Source organism: Tenebrio molitor, chromosome 5 (assembly GCF_963966145.1).
Source record: "Tenebrio molitor chromosome 5, icTenMoli1.1, whole genome shotgun sequence".
In the NCBI taxonomy this organism is placed as follows: domain Eukaryota; kingdom Metazoa; phylum Arthropoda; class Insecta; order Coleoptera; family Tenebrionidae; genus Tenebrio; species Tenebrio molitor.
Genome location: NC_091050.1, coordinates 11,082,399 through 11,101,320, shown reverse-complemented (window position 1 = coordinate 11,101,320; position 18,922 = coordinate 11,082,399). Strand labels below are relative to the sequence as shown.

The window sequence follows — 18,922 nt, the reverse complement described above, 5'->3', positions numbered from 1 at the left end:
GGAACATTCAAATATGACATGTGTTAACATCATTTATTCAACTACGATTGCTTAACAAATAATTTATTATTTTAGTTTAGGTTTTTTTGATTCGTAAACTTAACAAAATTGCTGTTTTTTAGCTTCAAATAACTCTCTGAAAGGATCCACTAATTCTGGTGCAGAAGAGAACTTTTCTCCCGTTATTTTTAAGAATCGAAAATCAAAACGTTTTACAACGTTGTAGCCACCCGTGACTTCCACTAAAATTATCCACGCCATGATTAGTAGTTTATTTAACAAATTCGTGTGTAAATTAGGCTTTTTTTGGCATGAGCGGGCCCAGTTTACACACGAACGAGTTGAATACAACGTTTTGTTGTTCGACGCGTCCCTTAAAGGCTCCAAATCGCTTAAAATCTTTAAATTAGCTTGACGTTTCGGTTTGACAAATTGTGACATTTATCAAAATCCGTTCACACAGGAGAAAATTCTCAAATTCTGACAGTGTCGAACAAAAAAAAGTTTTAAGGTCACTGGTTTAACAACAGCATACGTCAATTTTCAAAACTAGAGTAAATTAAAAAAAAAATAAGTTGACATTTTGATATGTCAAAAGAAACAATTCCTGTGATAACTTCTCTTCTTATCAATCTGCCACACTTAAAATGTACGATGTTGCCTCAAGAACTGTCATTATCAAATCTGCGACGGGAGAAAATGTGGGTCCCAGCACCTACGTAGTGTGCAACCCCCGCAGTCGAAAGCGTACGTAATAACGGTGATAAAACCCCACCGACAAAGAACTTAATCTTCCTGATGCAGAAAACTGCGCCCCATTCTTGAGCACGCGCAGCCAATCTCCGTCCTTCGTGACAAAATTCAGCACCGATGCCATCTACAACGTCCGAGAATACCGAGAGAAAATTAAAGTAACCCCCTCGCGCGGCGACGCTCCCCTATTAAAGTCTGTTCCAGGGCGGCTCCAGCCTGCAGAACACGGCCCCCAGATTCGTGTACCGCGCCGACGACACTCCAGGGCCCACGCGATACACCGCCAAACCCATCCAGTGCCGCAAGAAGAAGCTCAAGCTCGACCCCACGAAACCAAAGCTGTACGCCTGTGCCGTGCCCTACTCGCTGACGGTGGTGGCCCCCTCGATCCCCACGAAGGACGACCAAAACGGCTACGATATCGACGGTGACGGTAACATCGTCAAGGTGCCCCCGGATGAGGAGGAGCCCACCGAAATCACCATCCAGGTGAGGCTTGCAGGGTGTCGATGGGAGTAAAGAACCGGCTTTCAGAGTCAGTTTGCGGGAAAAAGGGGTTGGAGATGGTCGTGCAGGACTTCGGAGAGGTTCGACGCCAACAGGTTCAAGACCTGCGGGCCAGGACCGGCGGCCTACACGACGAAGATACCTAAGTGCAGGCGCGCCGAAGAAGACGAGAGGTTCCGAGAGATGGCGCGGCTGTTCAGTTTTGTGCCGAGGTATGTGGAGGCGCAAGAGCTGAAGGCGGCAAGAGCGGTATGTCTCTAAAACAGTTTTTGGTTCGTTCTTCCATTCTTGAAACACTTTAAATATTTTTGAATAATACAAGGTGATTAAGAAGAACTGTTTGAGTTGGTAGTACTGAATTTTATTTTTAAATGGCACAACTGGAGCAACTTCCGATTAGAACATAGACTGTATATATACCATATATTATATACTGATAGACGACTTGACACTGACAGCTGACAGCCGCATCATTGACAAATGACATTTGACATTTCAAATTAAATTAAACACACTGGTGAAGCTGTTATGTTTAGAGCAAAATGGAAGGCACTTCGAGAATTTCCTTTTTTATCGTCTATTTTTACTCTCATAACTCTCATAAATTGTGAAATATGACAGGAATCGAAACATTTTGGTATCAGTTTCTGATCTGGCAGAATAATTAGGTGCCGTGCAACCAACCATTTCGATAATTTTTGCTGCTTTGATTTTGGCGCTTGACCGGACTGACAGATATTTGACGTTGGACAGTAAACAGTACCTATGACAGTAGATGCTGCCAACACAAAATCTAACTTTCAAAAACTTCCCTAGGAACCAGGATCGAGCCTACTTTCTCTCCATGCTCTTGATCACCTTGTATTTAAATCTCAGATTTGACATTTGACATCTAGCACTTGCACTTTACTTATCATATTTCAAAAATGTAAATTATGATCTTATTTGAGGTAGCAAAAGGGTCTTTTTCATGACTAACCGTGTATAGCACGTTAGTTTCTGTAGTAAGAAGTAAGAATTTTGGTGACGTCATAAACACTCTCTTGCTTCGGCAACAATAATCTATCTGAGGAGGATTTAAGGCCGCGATTAGAACACAACACACAAACAACTTTAATAAGATTGTCTCACAACACACAGAACAGGTTCAACGTTGAGTTGTAAACAGCAATTTTATGGCAATAGTGTAATTAAGTTTAGGACTGCAGCTTGCGTTTCCACCTTGTTTTCTTAATCTGCCATCATTTTGTGGGCATTTAAAGACTACTAAAAGATTGATAAATCGATGAATCATGTGTAGATAAACATCCAAAGATTGTCCTGTGCAAAACGGCGTTATTCAAAATGTTTACCAAAGAGCAAATCTTTCTTTTGGTAAAAATTCGATAATACTCTCTATTGGCGTTTGGCTGTAAAAAAATGGACTATTTTCAAAAATGCAATGTCTGTATTTCTACGTTCCCTAAAATTGGATTGGATTTTGCCATATTTTTATGTTTTTCACTCCATTACTAACTAAGCCTCAAATAAAAACAATGTGCTCTTTAAAAACTCAAGACTTGTGCTTTCTGTTTGAGACCGTACTTCCTTTTATAATTTTGGTGAAATTATAACAGAACTGTGATTGAAAATCTAAAGCAGATACAAAATCTCCAAGCCTTTCGAGGTGGAAACCTCCATCACCCTTCCACATCGCATTATTCCCGGCTGTTGAAGATCTGCTGTTCTGTAAATTTCTCGACGTACTGAAATTAAATTACTGTAGCAAAGAGCAAAATTTTGCTTCATATTTTATAAGCAAGAAAGCTGACAACAATAAATGTATGTATCTTTGATGCTAAAGATACTGATTTATTTTGCTCCTTTTTAGTATTAGCGTAGAAAAAAATAATTGAATTTTTCGGTATACTATCCATTTACTAAACTCCCGCATTGTCAAAGTGTGTCAAAGTGTTTGCAAGTTGCCGTACTGCCGTCCTGAGACTAGTAATTTTTACTTTAACGTTGGCGCAAAAATTTGAAATTTCAAATTTGAAGTTACGTTTAATAAATTCGCTTCCTTTCGTTCAAAGTATTACTTACACGAAATGGCTGAACAAGAAGAAGATATGAAACGTAAAAGAATGCTGTTAACGGCTAGAGAGAAGCACGGTATTGTTAATTATTGTTTCCAAAGAAGAGAATTAACTCCATTAACATAACCAAACTTTTCTTGTTGACGTTTTTATAACTATATTTTGTGTACAGACAACTGAAAATGTATGTAACCATAGGTACAGTTCCGGCCACGGAATTTTGGCCGTCACTTGTCATTCCATTAACATGAGACCTAGATAAAGCGGCCCTTACGTATTCGTAACCTCATTTTCTGCGATTACAAGACTTGTCGCTTTGACACTGACTAACTTGCATGAAATTTTTGGATTTCAATTCCAAAAGTCAATCATAATAACAATAAAGCATGGACTACATCCTTTTTTTTTTAATTGACATGAAAGTGACGGCCAAAATTCCGTGACCGCAATTGTACACTCCAAAAAAAAAGTACAAAATTTGACACTGACAGTGCGGGAGTTTCATAAACGGATAATAATTTTTGCAAACACTCGTCAAACAAATTAAGACCAACTCTTTGTTTACTTTAAAGAGTGACGAGTCGATGGAAAAAATGAATACATATTATTAGCTAATTCTTCTCCGTCATTTTTGGCAAACGTCGAACAGAGATCCAGAACCTTGAAGTTTCCCACGAGACATATTGAATTTTTGAAAATAATGTACTTTTTACAGACGTTGGAATTCTTATTGTGCATTTTATTATTATTATCTGATAATGGGGCATACGTATAAAATAAACATGAGCAATATTTTACAATCGTAAGAATTTACCAGCTTTATTGCCAAACGTGACGCCACTAGCAAATTCCTTTAGCTGAAATGTCAAAGAAACGTCAACGATGTTCTGTTGTTAACTTAGAAAACAACTTTAAAATTTCGTTTATTGTAATTGTAAGCAACAATTATTTCAGAATAATGTGTGTAGAATGTGTACGATTAAGCTAAGATAGACGTTTCGATAAAATAAAATATGAGGTAGCATTCTTGCTTTGTTTTCTTGTTGATCACTCTGTATTTAAACTGACGCACTAAGTAACTAGAGAATTTTGAATAACTCTCTTTTGGAAGTTTACCAATACATGAGCTATCGATCTGGCCTGATGTGAGTTTTAGTGTTTAAATGTCGACTCTGAGCTGAGAACAATACTTTTTTTGAAGCATGATTAAAAAACCCCTTGTTCTTAGGCAACCAAATAATCATATTAATTTACCTTGATGAAACAGTAGGTACGAGATCAAATGAAAAGTTCCTATTTTCTTATCTGTACTGATGATGAGAGCAAATCTTGGAACTTGCCAATTAAAATTCTGTTGTGTTAAAAATAAGCCTTGGAACGTAATTTTTATTTTTTTATTTTAAACTTTTACGTTTTCACAATTATTGTAATAATAATAATAATACCTTTTATTACGGGAACCCCCTTTACATCAAATAGATATAATAATTTATAAAAAAAACCAATCAATCAAAAGTTATTAATACAATTCATATCAACTAACGAGTGTTTTTTTTTTTAATTATATTAGAGTACTGCAAAAAAAGCCTAAAAATGTTCGATGCAAGATTTTTTAAGTTCAATATTTTACGAGCCTTCAAAATGTTGTTTTCTAAAATTTACTGCCTTTCATCATCTAGAGAATATCTTTTTTATAAAATACATTTTTTACCTGAATCGCCGTCCATCCCATCCTAAACGCCCCTCTAAATCACGTCCGCACTTAATTCAACCGAGCCTAAATAAATGACAGCTGTCAGTCGAACGAGATGGAAAACATCACATCTGAATACCAAATTCTTCATAGGACGCGATGCAGTTCCCGTCAAAATACGATGAAAAACTATAAGAAAATGTCAGGTCGTAGAGTAATAGAATTTATTAGGTCGAGTTGTTCCAGCAGGCTTCCGAGAACTTCTTCCAGTTGCTCCGGCTTAATTGGTCGAATTGGTAAATATTTGATTTCCTTTTATTCCAACAAAATCGAGTACAATGTCTTCCTTACCTTTATTTGTCTGACATAGTTTTAAGCAGCGGCTACACAAATAACGCCTTAATTAAATTAGTCCCGGCCGGGCCGAACCTACCACATCTTGTTTACTCATCGAGCAACGAAAAAAGGGTCCAACTCACCAATAATTTATGAGATCTGTGTTCCGAGAGCATTCTTTCATTCTCGGAGGACCCCATTAAATCATTATGAACCGGTCGGCCTAGTCCGCCTCTGATAAATCTCAATCACTGATTACGAATACTCGTTCCGAAGTATTATTATACGGCTTCGGCTTCCGAGAAGAACCCATCTAAATGTGGAGGACGCGGTGCATGTGGTAGGTTACCGTCGAGGGTGGCAAAAAGACACTTTTTGATTGGGACGAGTGCAAGAGTGCAGGAGTCACTCGCCGCCCCCAATTAGCAACCCATCGAGTGGCGTGAGTAACCGTCGGAGATTTACTAAGTAAATTGCTCAGATACGTCATAATTTATCCTAATTAGAGCGGATCGCGAGCAATTCGCATTACTCAACATTAGCATTTCACAGTCAAATTAAGTAAACGAAAATATCCTCTTCGCCCACATGTCTCTGGCGTTTCCTCTGCGCTCTTTAAATTGGCTCCGACACCTCGACGACAGAAAGGAAGAGTCCTTCCGCCACGTGACGTAATTACGCCCGTTTCAAGTGTTGTCGTTCCTGCAGAGAACGCCGGGACCTGGGACTTACGACGTCTCACCGGCGGAGCCGGCGCCCGACAGGTCCAAACCCATCAAGCCCAAACCCTTCATCAACTCCACGGCGAGGTTCCACCAGCTGGTCTCCGAGACGCCGGCACCCACCGCCTACAAGATATGCGACTGCTCCCGCATGCACAAGCAGTTCTCGTGCAAGTGCGCGCCCTTCGGGTTCGACTCGCCGAGGTTCCAGAGGAAGAAGTTCGAGTGCAGTCCAGGTGGGTAAGCGGTAGCACCCTTCGTGGCTGTTGCAGGTTTGATTCCAGGTCCGGCGTCGTACGTGGTGAAGGGAGCCCTCCAGGCCAAGATGGAGAAGAAGCGCAGCCCCTACGCGCTGTGCGACCCTCCGTTCAACTCGACGGCGGTGCGCAGCATGAGCTTGGTGCAAAGGGACGCCGCCTGCACGCCGTCCGCGGCGGAGTACCCCCAGGACGAGAAGTGCGTCTGCAAACGGCCGATGCCGATCTTGTCGTCGGTGTTCATGAGTTGCTCCGACCGATTTGTCGCCCCGTCGGACAAGAAGGTGGGAGCGCTTCGGCGGAAACACGACGTCGTTATTAATTTTTACATCAATCTCTTTGAGTCGTTAGGAACGTGCGGCGATACGTCTTAATCACGTTTTCATTAGGTTGGAAATCCTCGTGACGGGGGCGCTACCTCCACAGACAGGAAATTTGACTTGAGCTAGATAAATTGTGAGTCGGTGGATTCTTGTGGCATTTTTAACGGTCGCCACGATTTAATATTTCTTAATTAGTCGCCGGTTAACAAATGGGATTCGTTCGCGTTTTGTACTTTTTCCAAACTCGATAGTTTCCACTAGGTTTTATTTTACAACGGGAAAACTGGGAGGAAAGATTCCACTTGGCGGTGGAAATTTATGAAATTATCTGCCCGACCGGTGATTTATTTTAAACCAGGCGAGAAAATGTTCAACAGCTTCTACACATATTACACGCTAAAAATAGTAACGCTTTATGTAAATTTGGGCTGGAGGCGGCCAATTAGTAACAATGCGAAGACATTTATCGTCAGAAGGAAGCGCACGTCTGAGGAAGGTGTTGCAAACGAGATGAATGTGTCGACAAGCGTCATAAATTTGTTATTGTGGTAACATTGAGCAAGAGTGCAACGACGGGTCAAAAGCAATTTATACATCTGTTATCGCTGAATGCATAAGAAAAAAATGAGTCAAGATGAAAAATGATAATTACAAATAGCATTTTAGATAAATTATAGAAATTGAGTAAAGACAACAAATTATTATTTGTTATGGTAATTTATGAAGTGCAATTAATTTCACTGGATATGAATAATTTTGTGGATGGCTCCTTCATTATAAACATTTTTCGATGTTAGAACGCAAAGTAAGCCGTTTTGCTATTCTTATTCTGTTATTCTATACTTAGTAAAAATAATGTAAGATGTCCCGCGCAAAAATGCGAATTAATGAATGTTTCTATGGTAAAATACGAATTTTAGAGTTTCCATTGGGAAAAAAGTTGTAAGTCTAGACCTTAGAAGAATGCAAGGGTTAATACTTGTTACAATTTTCAAGAATACTTTGTTTTTTGCGTGCTATAAGAGAATAAAATTATCTGTGACATAAGACATAACCTCACTTATTTAAAAACGAATGTTTAAAGTGCATTAGCTACCATTCGAGAAATTTTAAAATATAGATTGTTCAGATACCAAAGACCCACCACCTGTTGCCGTATGTTGGTCAAATATCCTTAAAATGTTATAGAGTAATTGAGTACGATAAAAGTTTACATACCTGTAACGACTATTTAGTTAATAATAATGCCGCGATAAAAATTTATGTGCATAACAAAAAAGTAAAAATTTCCTTGATACGATCCGTGGAAGAAGGAAAAAATGTGTATTCATTTTCCCCTAAATCAAAATTCAGCAGTGTTGTTACATGTGAATTGTGGTGTTGGTGAACCTTTGATGTATGAACAGGGTAGGTATACCTATTTACAATTTATTAATTATCTGTCCGGGTAAACAAAATTATAGCCACAATTCTAACGCTGTTTATGCATTTTGATGAATGTCAACAAAAAATCAATCAGTGCTGGCAGTCGTTTAACAAATGTGACTCTAGAATGTTGACTCATTGACTGTTCATGATTTCCCTGTTTGCATTAAAGTACAGTTCATTACATAACCAGTAAGGTTGGCAGCGCTATCCTTCTAGTGCCTTTTGATTTGTGGTTGGCAGCTTTGAAGTAAATTTCGCACTGACAAAAAGTACTTCTGATTTTCATTTACACACGATCTCGTTTGACGTTTTTGGTATTTAACACACTTTGACAGCGTTTAACATTCAAACAAAACACAACTTGTTTCTTGGGTCATTGTCTACGCTGGCAAATGTTGCAAACAAATGAATTTCCATAGGTTGCTCTAAATATAAATTTATTTGAAGGCCCGTTAGTATCTTAAATACAGGGTGAAATACGTGTGTTAATTTAAACCAATGGAAGAACTCGCCAATTTATGAAACTTTTCTATAATATTTTGCAAAATTCGCAAAAGTTTTCCAAGAGTTTTTGCCCCCCAATTTTTGCCAAACGAATCGTTTTGTGTGATTAATTAGTGTCTAATGAGAGTTTAAAATTTGATTATTTAATTTTTTCCATAGGAATGGAACTTTGTTGACAAGGCTCTGTGACGTGTTGAAATTAACACATGCATTTTAGATACACCCTGTATGTTATCCTTACAAAAAATATAAATTATTCTTAGTCATAAATTAAATTTTCATTAAATTATTAATTCTTTTTCCTTCTTATTACTTCAGAATCCAACATTCGTTGTCTTAAAAAACAAATCACTTACCTTTTCTCTAAATCTTTTAACGAAGGACTTACGTTTCTTCATACAAAAACTCTTTGTTCAGGAATCACAAACAAGTCTGCCGGAATCATCTTGTCTTATTTTTTGTTGAAGATACGTGACTTCTTATTAATTATAGGTATCTTTGAAGAATAATTATTGCAGACCTCCTCTTACCCGTAATATTAAAAACGCGAATTTTTCAACGTTAAGAAAGGAATTTTGATCAAATTATTTTACTTGGAAATTGATTTAACTGGTTCCGTAACGAGTTTCTGAACTGTATCATTTCCTTTTGTTTCTATTTTTTTTGGGGCAATAAAATTGGAGTAAAACCGATACGCAAGGCAAACACTCTATAATTTGAGCTACTCTAAAATGAAATATATTCTACGATAGACTCACATCGGTTCGATAATGGCCCACCCATGTGGAATCTGAAAAAACCCCAGCTTACAAGTCCACAATCATCTAATAACAGGGTTATAAATACACGATTACAAGATTATTACCGTGAAAAGTTGAAAATTTAAATTCCGTGTCATTCGAGCGTTCAAACCTCTTCGACATCCTGAAGTGCAGATGTTGCGCATCCGTCGTCGATGACAGTCAGCTCGTCCGCCGCCTTCCGACGTTGATTAAACAAAACGTTAATTGCATCTGTCCGGATTATCCCGAGGTTAATAAAATGATGGGCAAATAAAGAGCACAGTTTTTATCAACGAACACACGTGATGGCCGGCATAGATGCGTATGACAGGTCATCAAGTCCTGTTAACTTCAATAAACAGACAAGCGACTCGGCTTACGCACACTTCATGTCGGTTATAAAATGTAAATATGTTTATAAACGCATGTCAACGCCGGCACGTCGTCCCGACACAAATATTCTCGTTCATTAAGGGCTGCCGCAATGATTTCCACGGCTCACCACCTACTGGGACATCGAATTTATGCAGAATGCGAACGACTGAATTTCACGAAGAGGGAAAATCGACAGACAGATAAGAAAACGAGGCGGTTTAGGCGATTTTTGTCCAAAGTAAAACGTTTTATCAAAATAGTTCAGTTTGTTACCTTTCAAAAACAAAGCTCTAATTTGAAGCATTCGACCAGAATCTACACTGCCGAATCATGAATTGCTAGTTTTGGCATGGGGCTGTGCGGTTTAACTAACTAACATCGTTAGTTAGCTTATGGTTAAACAGGTCAAAGACTCAAAGAATTAATTGTTTAACCTCTTTGACGGGTCAAATAATTTTTGTTGAAATATACTAACTAATAACTAATTAAGCAAGTTAACTGTTGTAACATAACTGGTTTAACCTTCAGCTAATTGATCAGGTGAAACTCGTTGACACTTTAAACCGGTTAAACTGTATAACCTTACGTTGAACCAGCCAAATAGATTAAGCAGTTAATTTTCTACCAGGTTTAACTACCAGCTAATTAATCAAGTTAAACCTGTTAAAGGATTAACCAGTTAAAGTATATTACATCAGCCTTACAAAGAGAGCTCTTTAACTGGATTAACTAATTAACCACTTTAACTAATTGAACCAGTTAAATTCTGGGGAATTTCCTTTTTGTTGCTTGTTCACCTGTCCCGATGTTTCAATTCTTGATCGAAACTTGAGGAAAACAAGTCGGAACGAGCCGCCCGTCTGCATCTTCTCCCCCGGAGTGTCTGAGACTTAAACGCGACAATTTTCGTGCCGCCAGGGGTGCAAGAGCGCCACCCGCGGGGGTGTAAATAACAAACAAGTAGCTAAGTGACAGTGTCGCTGGTAGTGTTGGCAGAGGGAACCGCGTTAATTGAAATATATTGTCTAGGCGGTGATTGTTCGGCGAGGCGGCGGCGTTTTGATCGGGGGTGTTAGCATGACGTTTGGCGTATAACCACTCGTCCTAGACAGGGCGAGGGGCTCTTCTGATTCATGGTGGTGGGTCCGCCGGATCGCGACCGCCTTGCTCTAATGGAGATTTCGCACACGATTGTAAACAAGGAACCGTTCAGGAGACGTCGTAATTTAACAGGAGTTAAATATTTGGACGGTTCAAAGTTGGGAGCAATTGAAGTAAAGGGTTCGGCGGGGTGCGTGTGAGGGTAGAGAGGGGTTCGTGACCGGGAACGTCAGAAGGAAAGTGAATTTTTCTTTTCTGCAGTGAGATAATAAATCTGATTTAGATGCCTTGGCTGGAAACCGAAACAGAATTAGAAATATTTTTGCTCTAACTAATTAGGCACTCGGCTTCGCCTCGCGCCTGAAACCTAGTTTTCATGCTGTAAAATACCGCTACCGTACTCGAATGTAAATAAATACTGTTTTATACCTTAATTTTTTTTTTAAACATGAGTCAGATTCAATCGATGTCTTAACCTTGTCCTCCAGAGAAGGATTTTCATAAATTTTATGTTTTTACGTGTTGCAGAAAAAAGTTGTTCGTCTTTTATAAATATTCCTCATTTCTTTTACTGATTCCGGTTCTTCCTACTTTTAAATTTTGCCGCCACGTGGTGAGTAGTTAAATGTGACGTAAAAATAGTTGATCAAATATTCCATTAGCAACTCCAGCTGAAAAAAATTTAGTCTGCACATGATTTTGACAGATGCTACGTCCTGCTCAAACCATTTCTCATCAAGTGAAAACGTGTTTAAATAATCACGTAGAAACTTCTGGAGTTGAGGGTAAATTAATATGTCTGTGTCTGATCGTTTCCTTCATACATTTTTTTAACATATGCATCATTACGTTAAATTTGTCTATTTTTACAGTGAGAGTTTAAATAAAACGTTGCAGGATTTTTGTATCGTTTCATAACTCCGCTTAATTTCATGAAATACCGCTGTAATAAATTGTTTCGTTTTCAGGACTTCGTGGGCCCGGCTAAATACGACATCGCCTGGAGTTTCGACAGAGTCCGCAACCGGAAGTGCCGCAACTTCGGCGACGTACCGTTCAACTCTTCCGGTCCGCGGAGCACCACTCCGGCGACGAAAGTCGGCGTCCCTTGTACTCTGCCACCTCCCCCCTGGAAATCCTCGTGTGAATTTTGCACTTTTCAGGTTCCACCTCCTACGAGCTGGAGCTGAGCCTGTGCAAGCCCGGCTTCCACTTCGCCAGGGACTGGCGGTTCAAGTGCGAGGAAGAGACGCCCGGTCCTGGCTCGTACAACGTAAGTTATCGTTTTCTCCGGGATCGATAGCTAGTAAGAAATTTATGCCGACTTTTAAAGAGCGCTCTTCCGATTCCGGGCATATGAAATGCTTCTCTGAGTCATCCTTATATTTCAAATGTCACCGCCACTCCGGCATATATCAGTGCGCGTCTAATACAGCCGAATCGGGCGGCGAACCGGAATCCCCGGAGCGGCGGTGCGGTGTAGGGCGCACGCACAGTATCAATTACTACGACTATCTATCTGGCTGAATGCGATCGTTCCAGGTTAATTCTCTTCATTATCCCTTATGCCGTGCGCAATAATTGAAATGTTAATGGGAGCTTTTACGTGATGTGTATTACGACGTTACGTCAGCATCATTACCGGCAAAGATTGCCGCCAGGTCTCCCAATTACCTTTTTAATATCGCATTCGCACCCGCCAAATTGAGATCATCCCTCTATTGCAAAAGTCACATCAAACATTTTTTAACGAAGCCTGTTCCAATTGTAGAGTTACATCACAATGCCTCAAGTCCTTAAGTAGTAATTGCAAAGAATTTTATCAAATTTAGTGCTTCAGTGCTTCACTGAGACTTGCTCAAAATGACAGAACATGTTAATTTTATTACAAAACCAATTTATAAAAGTGCTTTAGGGATGACCACTGAAAAAAATAAAACTGGAGAGTGTTAATTTTAATTGTTGATTACACTTTGCGACTTGTTCATGGATGATTATCCTCGTCGCTGATGCCTCAATTCCGGCAATCGGTGCTCCCCCCGATGCATCGGAATTGTTAGGAGGACGTTACATTTAATGTGGGCTTTGGGGCGTACATGCAACGACGAGCTTGTTTGCAATCCCGCCATGATTGTTAACAAGTTAACGCCATTTCATCAATAAAGTCATATCAATTAAAGCGATGGTGCCATAAACGCCCGCAGACATCACCATCGACGTTCCGTCGCAACTCCATCTAGCGGAGGATCAACGCACGTCATTTGCATTGAAACTAAGCAACCGCAACGTTCCTGTTGACTGTGTAAATAACATCTGTTTACCCGGAGTACTATACATGATTTCGCTTTAAACTCACAGTGGCTGGCGCAGATATCACAATTAATTTGGTGTACAACGCCGCCCCCCCGGTGGGTGCTTCCCCGGGGATTTGGAAGTATCGGGCGAGAGTCGGTCGGCGGTGGTTACGGTAGCGAATTAGCGACGATTTAAAAGTTGGAAAACATCGATTCGTCGGAATGGCGGCGGCCGGAAAATAACCAATATGGCCGCCGGAGTGATAAAGTTTAATGGCACCACTTGAGCGCTCATAAAGTGCACTTCCGGCCGATAAAATCAATTGCATTTCCGATTTTACCGGCCGCAATCAAATCTACCGCGATCATGGCGGCGTTTAAGTGCAATTGCACGCGCCGCCACCGAGCCGACGTGGTTCGGGAGGACGCGACGCCGTCCCCGACGACAACAAATCTTCCACTGCAAAATTACACTTGAACACGTTCAAAACTTCGTCATTTCAGGACTCTGCAAGCGTCATGCAAGGCATTGATAACAAGATAATCGTAGTAACTTCTTCTACAAGTTGCAGCACAATTTCCAATCTTATAAAAATATTCCCAACTATACATTTGTGCTAAAGTCTGTATTGTTAGGTAATCGAGGTGAATAGTTTTTGGAAACAGAAAAGAAGAGACGTATAATATATTGTGTGACGTGATCAAAGACAACAGTTTCGCGAATCTGGCAACAGTGCGTATTGTTGGTTGTCTAATTTACGAGCATTAATTCCCTCTGCGCGAATTTAGGTCGGTATGATTCTTTGTTTTGCGTCGGGAGCCCATTGTCTGCGCCCACCTTGGGCCGCAGCGGCCCCTTCGCCGCGAAATAAATTAATTTCATAAATCTCCCGGTGAAAGGAAAACCGTGCCGGATGAAATATGCCGGTTTCATGAGTGGCCGTATCGATCTAAACCCAATATGAGACTTTATTGAATACGGTAAGTAGCGGATAAATTGCCACAATATATTCCGGTTTGCCACTTTTCCGGGTTAGTGGAGAATCAGGGCGGAATAACTAATGACTAATAAGTGTGCCGGCAGGTGGAGGGCGTTCCCCACGGAGCGGCGCTGATCTTGGGGGCACGATCCGAGGCCCTCCGAAACCCGTAAATTGAGAAGGATGGCAGCGATTTTTGCTTGTCCCGAGGTCGACAATTGCGGTAACTGCTATCGGCATTCGCATTTGTCAAACCGATGGCGCATCTATGAGTTATCGCCTTTTCACGCGACGCCGCCGTCTAAATTCCGAACGATTATGCGTCACAGAAACGATTGCAGCGGTCTTTTGCCCGGAACCTGCTAATGACAAGCCATAAATTGGGCTTCGGTGCGGAGGATTCGATGCAAAAATCGACGGCGAGACGGCTACGGACTAGGCAGGATGCACATCAAGAGGCTAATTTTGTAGAATTGAGTTGATAAAAGAATCTCTCGTTGCGCCAACTTCTTGTCGTTGACACAGTTTTACTTACGTCCTGGATTTGCTACAAAGAATAATGTACTAATAAAAACTCTCTAGTACGGACAATGGGACTGAAATATCTTCGAATTGTCTCAAGTAGGTTCTTCTGTATTACGGATGGTTTGTTCACTTTTCCGGAGTCAGGGCAAAGGAGCTGCCACAAACATCCTACGTAATAAGATTAAAATAAAACTTCTTTTGATAAAGATGTGGTAGAAACCTTTACACTAAGCTTTATCACAGTCTACAGTCTCTGAACGAGGTTTAAAGAAAATTCTTTAAAAGAAATAATAATCTGTAAAAAATATTTACATTGTTTCTTTTTTTTTACAATTACAACCAACAATACAATTGCAAAGTCAACGTGGATATTTGTTAGCTGTGTAAAAAAAAGTGAATTTTATAAATCACGTTTAAAACATTGACTTTTCAAATTGTCACCGATTGTCACATTTGACAATTTAAATTAAATACGTGTCTCACACTCATAAACATATGCAACATAACCTCAATAATGATCTATGGGAAATCTAAGGTGAAATTGAGATAGAACTGGACCAAATGTCAATGATTTTTAATATACCTATAGTTTGGTCTTTTTCTCTATTTTGACACTGACAATTGATTATAAAAAAACGGACTATATATACTTTCGTAAATTTTAACATAAACGTCATTCGCTTGGTTAAATTAAATTGTGAAAAAACGAAGAATTTTTGGGAAAATGTGGATTGTCTGCATAAACCATAGATATATGACATAAACGCGTAGCGGCAGAATAATTTTTATTACATTCACCATAAATCAGGATCATATCTCTTTTTTCTTTTTCATAAATGTCAGTTGTGACAAATAAAATTAATAGAAGCAAAGCCATCATGGATTCATAAAACAATACGATATTTAAAATAGTGGCAATTTTAAATGCAATCTGCAACCCACAATACACGTTAACTTTGGAAACGTATTGTGCCAGGCTCATTGTCACTCGTGAAATATCCTGTATATTACTGTAAAACTTGCACCCTTCTCTGTCCGTAACACAGACTCTTCATTTATTGAATTCATTGACTACAGAAGAAGATACACGCTTTTCTTTATCAAGCATTGGAGTATTCCACTTTTGTTGTTGGCAAGAATGGTTCACATTAGAAAACAATTAAAATCTGCAATTCATTTTCATTTTGAAGTATCTGTCTTGAGATTTGAAGAAAGTCTCAGCGACAGTTTAAACATCAGAACACAGAGCTACTGTCTACAAACGTCGTTAAAGTCAGTGAATTTTATAACATTAGCGATATTCTTTTGCTGTTAAGACTTTTGGCACCCGTTCTGCTTCGAAGACATTTCCACGACCTGTGTGCGGAACTGTCGGCAAGAAACATTGCAACATGCTCTCCGGTCTGATAACTCCCTTTAATAAGAGCAGTAATATCAAGAAGGATACGGTCCGTGCGAGAGACGAACAGTGTCGCCGCCGCCGACCAAGAACACGAGTTGGCTTCTAATTTAATTATACAAATGCCGTTTGAGGGAGGAATTGGGCCGTTCTAGCCGGGGAGTAGTAAGTAGCGAACAAGATGACACACGCGGTCGCACGTGGTTCTGTCTTGGTCTCATTCGGAGGCCGTTTCTCCCGCTAACTAAGTACTAAAGTCAACACAGACTTCCAAACACTAATACCACCGCCACCGCACCAGCTTCTCCACAACTCCACGTTCTCGGTCTCCGTTCCGTTATTATTATTGCAACGTCGAATTTATATTCGCGTTTAATTACGACAGCGACCCGACACACGCTCCCGAATTCAATTAAATTCGAACCGAATTATTATTAATCCGATCCGTTCAAAAAAGACGATATTTCAATCGACCCAAGATAAATCCACGGTCGTTGCGATTACACTACAAGAAACTTCTTGGAAGTGGCGGACGCATCAGTCGTCGACGGTTTTCCTGCGGGGGAAAGTCGAGAACACGCTGACCGACTGGGATGCCACCCCTTGGCGATTTGTTACGGCCGATAAACACAGTTCGGACTGTTTTTACCGTCGTCTATGGTCCTGCAGTGGATTTTTCTTGGGGGCCGTGCCGGAAAGGCCACAGTCGGCCGCCCAATTGGGGTGGCAGGGTTTGTTATGGGTGTATTTATCGTGCAACACTGAATGGTTACTGACTTTGCGACGGTCTCGTAAAATTGTAGTTTAGCACTCGCGAATTGCCCTCTATCTAGCCATGAGTCATGGTTATTGCTGCGGGTTTACAGTTTTGTTTGGGGCACCCCTTTTCAACTAACCGAGGCTTTCTGATAGATACAAACAAATCTGATGACGCGGCAATTAGCCGACATTGTCCGAAATTGCCACCCTTCTAGATTGCTTCATCGAGTTTTATCGATATTTCGCCGAAAATAATCCCGAATCAATACTGCACGCCAAGGAGTCATGGGACTTTTAACACTCTTCCAAACCACAGCAAAAGCTAGTTGTGGGGCGACTTGGTTTTAATAATTTTAAATTATATTGTATGAAAACCCCTTGTTTTTAGGCAACCAAGTAATCACGTCATTTCCTTAAATCCTTTAATAACATATTGTGATGGTCCGAACAATTTTTTTTATTTTCGCTAATTTCAACGAAACGTCTTTAAAACCATTTATTGGGGGCGGAATTGTTTTGTTGCAAGTTTCCACAGCACACTACGATGTTAGAAACATTGTAAAATAAATGTTGCGATTTCTAAATTTTCCGTCTTCTGTATCATTTAAAAAAAAATCATTTAGAGACGTCAGAAAATAGCAAAGTTCAAATTGGGTCGTAAATGGAAGTTTATGACTTATAAGATGTAACGGAGAGAAAACAACAAAGACAAAGGTCGTAAGGGATGTTGCCAAAAAATTTTGTGATCGAGGGAAAGGCTCCCAGAGTTGGATAAATCTGCACCGGGAACATTACGATCGGGAATGCATCGGGATAACAAGATTAAAACTGGCAAAATTCGGCAATATCGTCAGTCTTTATTAGATTTGTGGTCCCGCTCCTCTGTCAGCGCCGTATCAAAGTACAAAGTGGCGCGTCGTCATCCCTCGCTTTCTATTTATCATTAGCGTTATCGAGAATTTTTTCTCCCCGTTTGGGAGGAAGCCTTATGGATGCACATGTTTGGAGCGAGGAAGTTGGGATCCGTTATCGGCGGAAATTATTTTGGTCGAGCAGCGTCTTAAAAGCGCCGTATTCCACCTGAAGTAATATTTTAAGGGTTGGAATTTGGCGAATCGCGTCGACCAAACAAGGTGGTTGGTGTAACGTGAAAAGCGTGTCAGGCACCTTTCTTTAACGGCTGGGGATGCACGGCAAGCGGTGGCGGATAATGTCTTCGCCTGCACTTTTCCATCACACGAGGACCATCCGGCTCTTGAAATGTTGATGAGCCGCGGAGGCTCCGAGCGACGACCATAGGCTGAATTAAACCATTAAATAAATAATCCGAGGAACGTCTCCCCGGCCGGAATTGCGCCGGTTTCGCCCTTTTTACTGCCAACACTTGTAGAATTATTAAGATTGGAGGGTGGGTGATCAAACAAATTGAAATGTAGCTGGGGCGGCTCCGGGGAAATAGCCGCGTTTTTACCGCCGGCTCTAATTACTGTAGGTCTTAAAATCCGGCACCCGGATCCGGAAAAAGTTGAAGCGAAGCTTCCGGGACGTCGAGTTTTCAAAAATGAAACGTATTTCCTTGATTTAGATACATCCGCGGCTGGAGAAGTCCACGTACAAGGCTGTCGACACTCACAATCTCCGGCTGAAAGAGAACGTCCTGCGGAAGAAGCTGAGGACGGCTCCGCGCGACACCCGGAAACGCTGGATGTCCATCATGAAGAAGAAGAAGCTGCTGAAATGGTTCGACGTCGAGCTGGACTACGAGGAACGCATGATCCTCCTGATCCAGGAACTGTTCGACAAGCCTATTTAGCGACATGACAGCTATGTTAAAGCGGCGCCAACGAAATCAAACTAAAATTGTATTTGTCAACACCAAGTTACGTGACATTCCCATATGCTGTGCCGAGTTTTTTTCCCTCCTCCATGAAACTTTCAATCTGAAACGCCGTCAATCCCATAGTGTTTCACAATGCGTCCGGATACGAGCTCCAGTAATATTACCGGTCGTGCAGCTGACAGCTTTACATTTCTATGCGAGCTTATGGGCGAGCTTTGCCCGGAAATAAACGTATCTAAGAAGTTCGCACCTTTTATCGGTGGCGCTTT

General features: G+C 40.6%; 1 protein-coding gene across 1 annotated transcript; it reads left to right on the top strand.

The window, feature by feature from the left end:
* The first annotated feature begins 505 nt into the window (after window positions 1-505).
* On the top strand, window positions 506-18,708 carry LOC138130824 (sperm-tail PG-rich repeat-containing protein 2-like). The gene is made up of 9 exons (XM_069047498.1): window positions 506-747; window positions 805-911; window positions 958-1,242; window positions 1,288-1,509; window positions 6,073-6,322; window positions 6,371-6,627; window positions 11,825-11,966; window positions 12,020-12,129; window positions 18,399-18,708. Exons 1-9 carry the CDS (start codon window positions 648-650, stop codon window positions 18,624-18,626), a joined length of 1,701 nt encoding a protein of 566 aa, XP_068903599.1. The 5' UTR covers window positions 506-647; the 3' UTR covers window positions 18,627-18,708.
* Window positions 18,709-18,922: the final 214 nt, after the last annotated feature.

Excerpts from the sequence above, each read along its gene's own strand:
- LOC138130824 (XM_069047498.1), top strand. The coding sequence starts at position 648 with ATGTACGATGTTGCCTCAAGAACTGTCATTATCAAATCTGCGACGGGA. Across the intron at positions 6,323-6,370 it reads GAAGTTCGAGTGCAGTCCAG|GTCCGGCGTCGTACGTGGTG; the intron begins GTGGGTAAGCGG and ends GTTTGATTCCAG. Across the intron at positions 12,130-18,398 it reads CCGGTCCTGGCTCGTACAAC|ATACATCCGCGGCTGGAGAA; the intron begins GTAAGTTATCGT and ends TCCTTGATTTAG.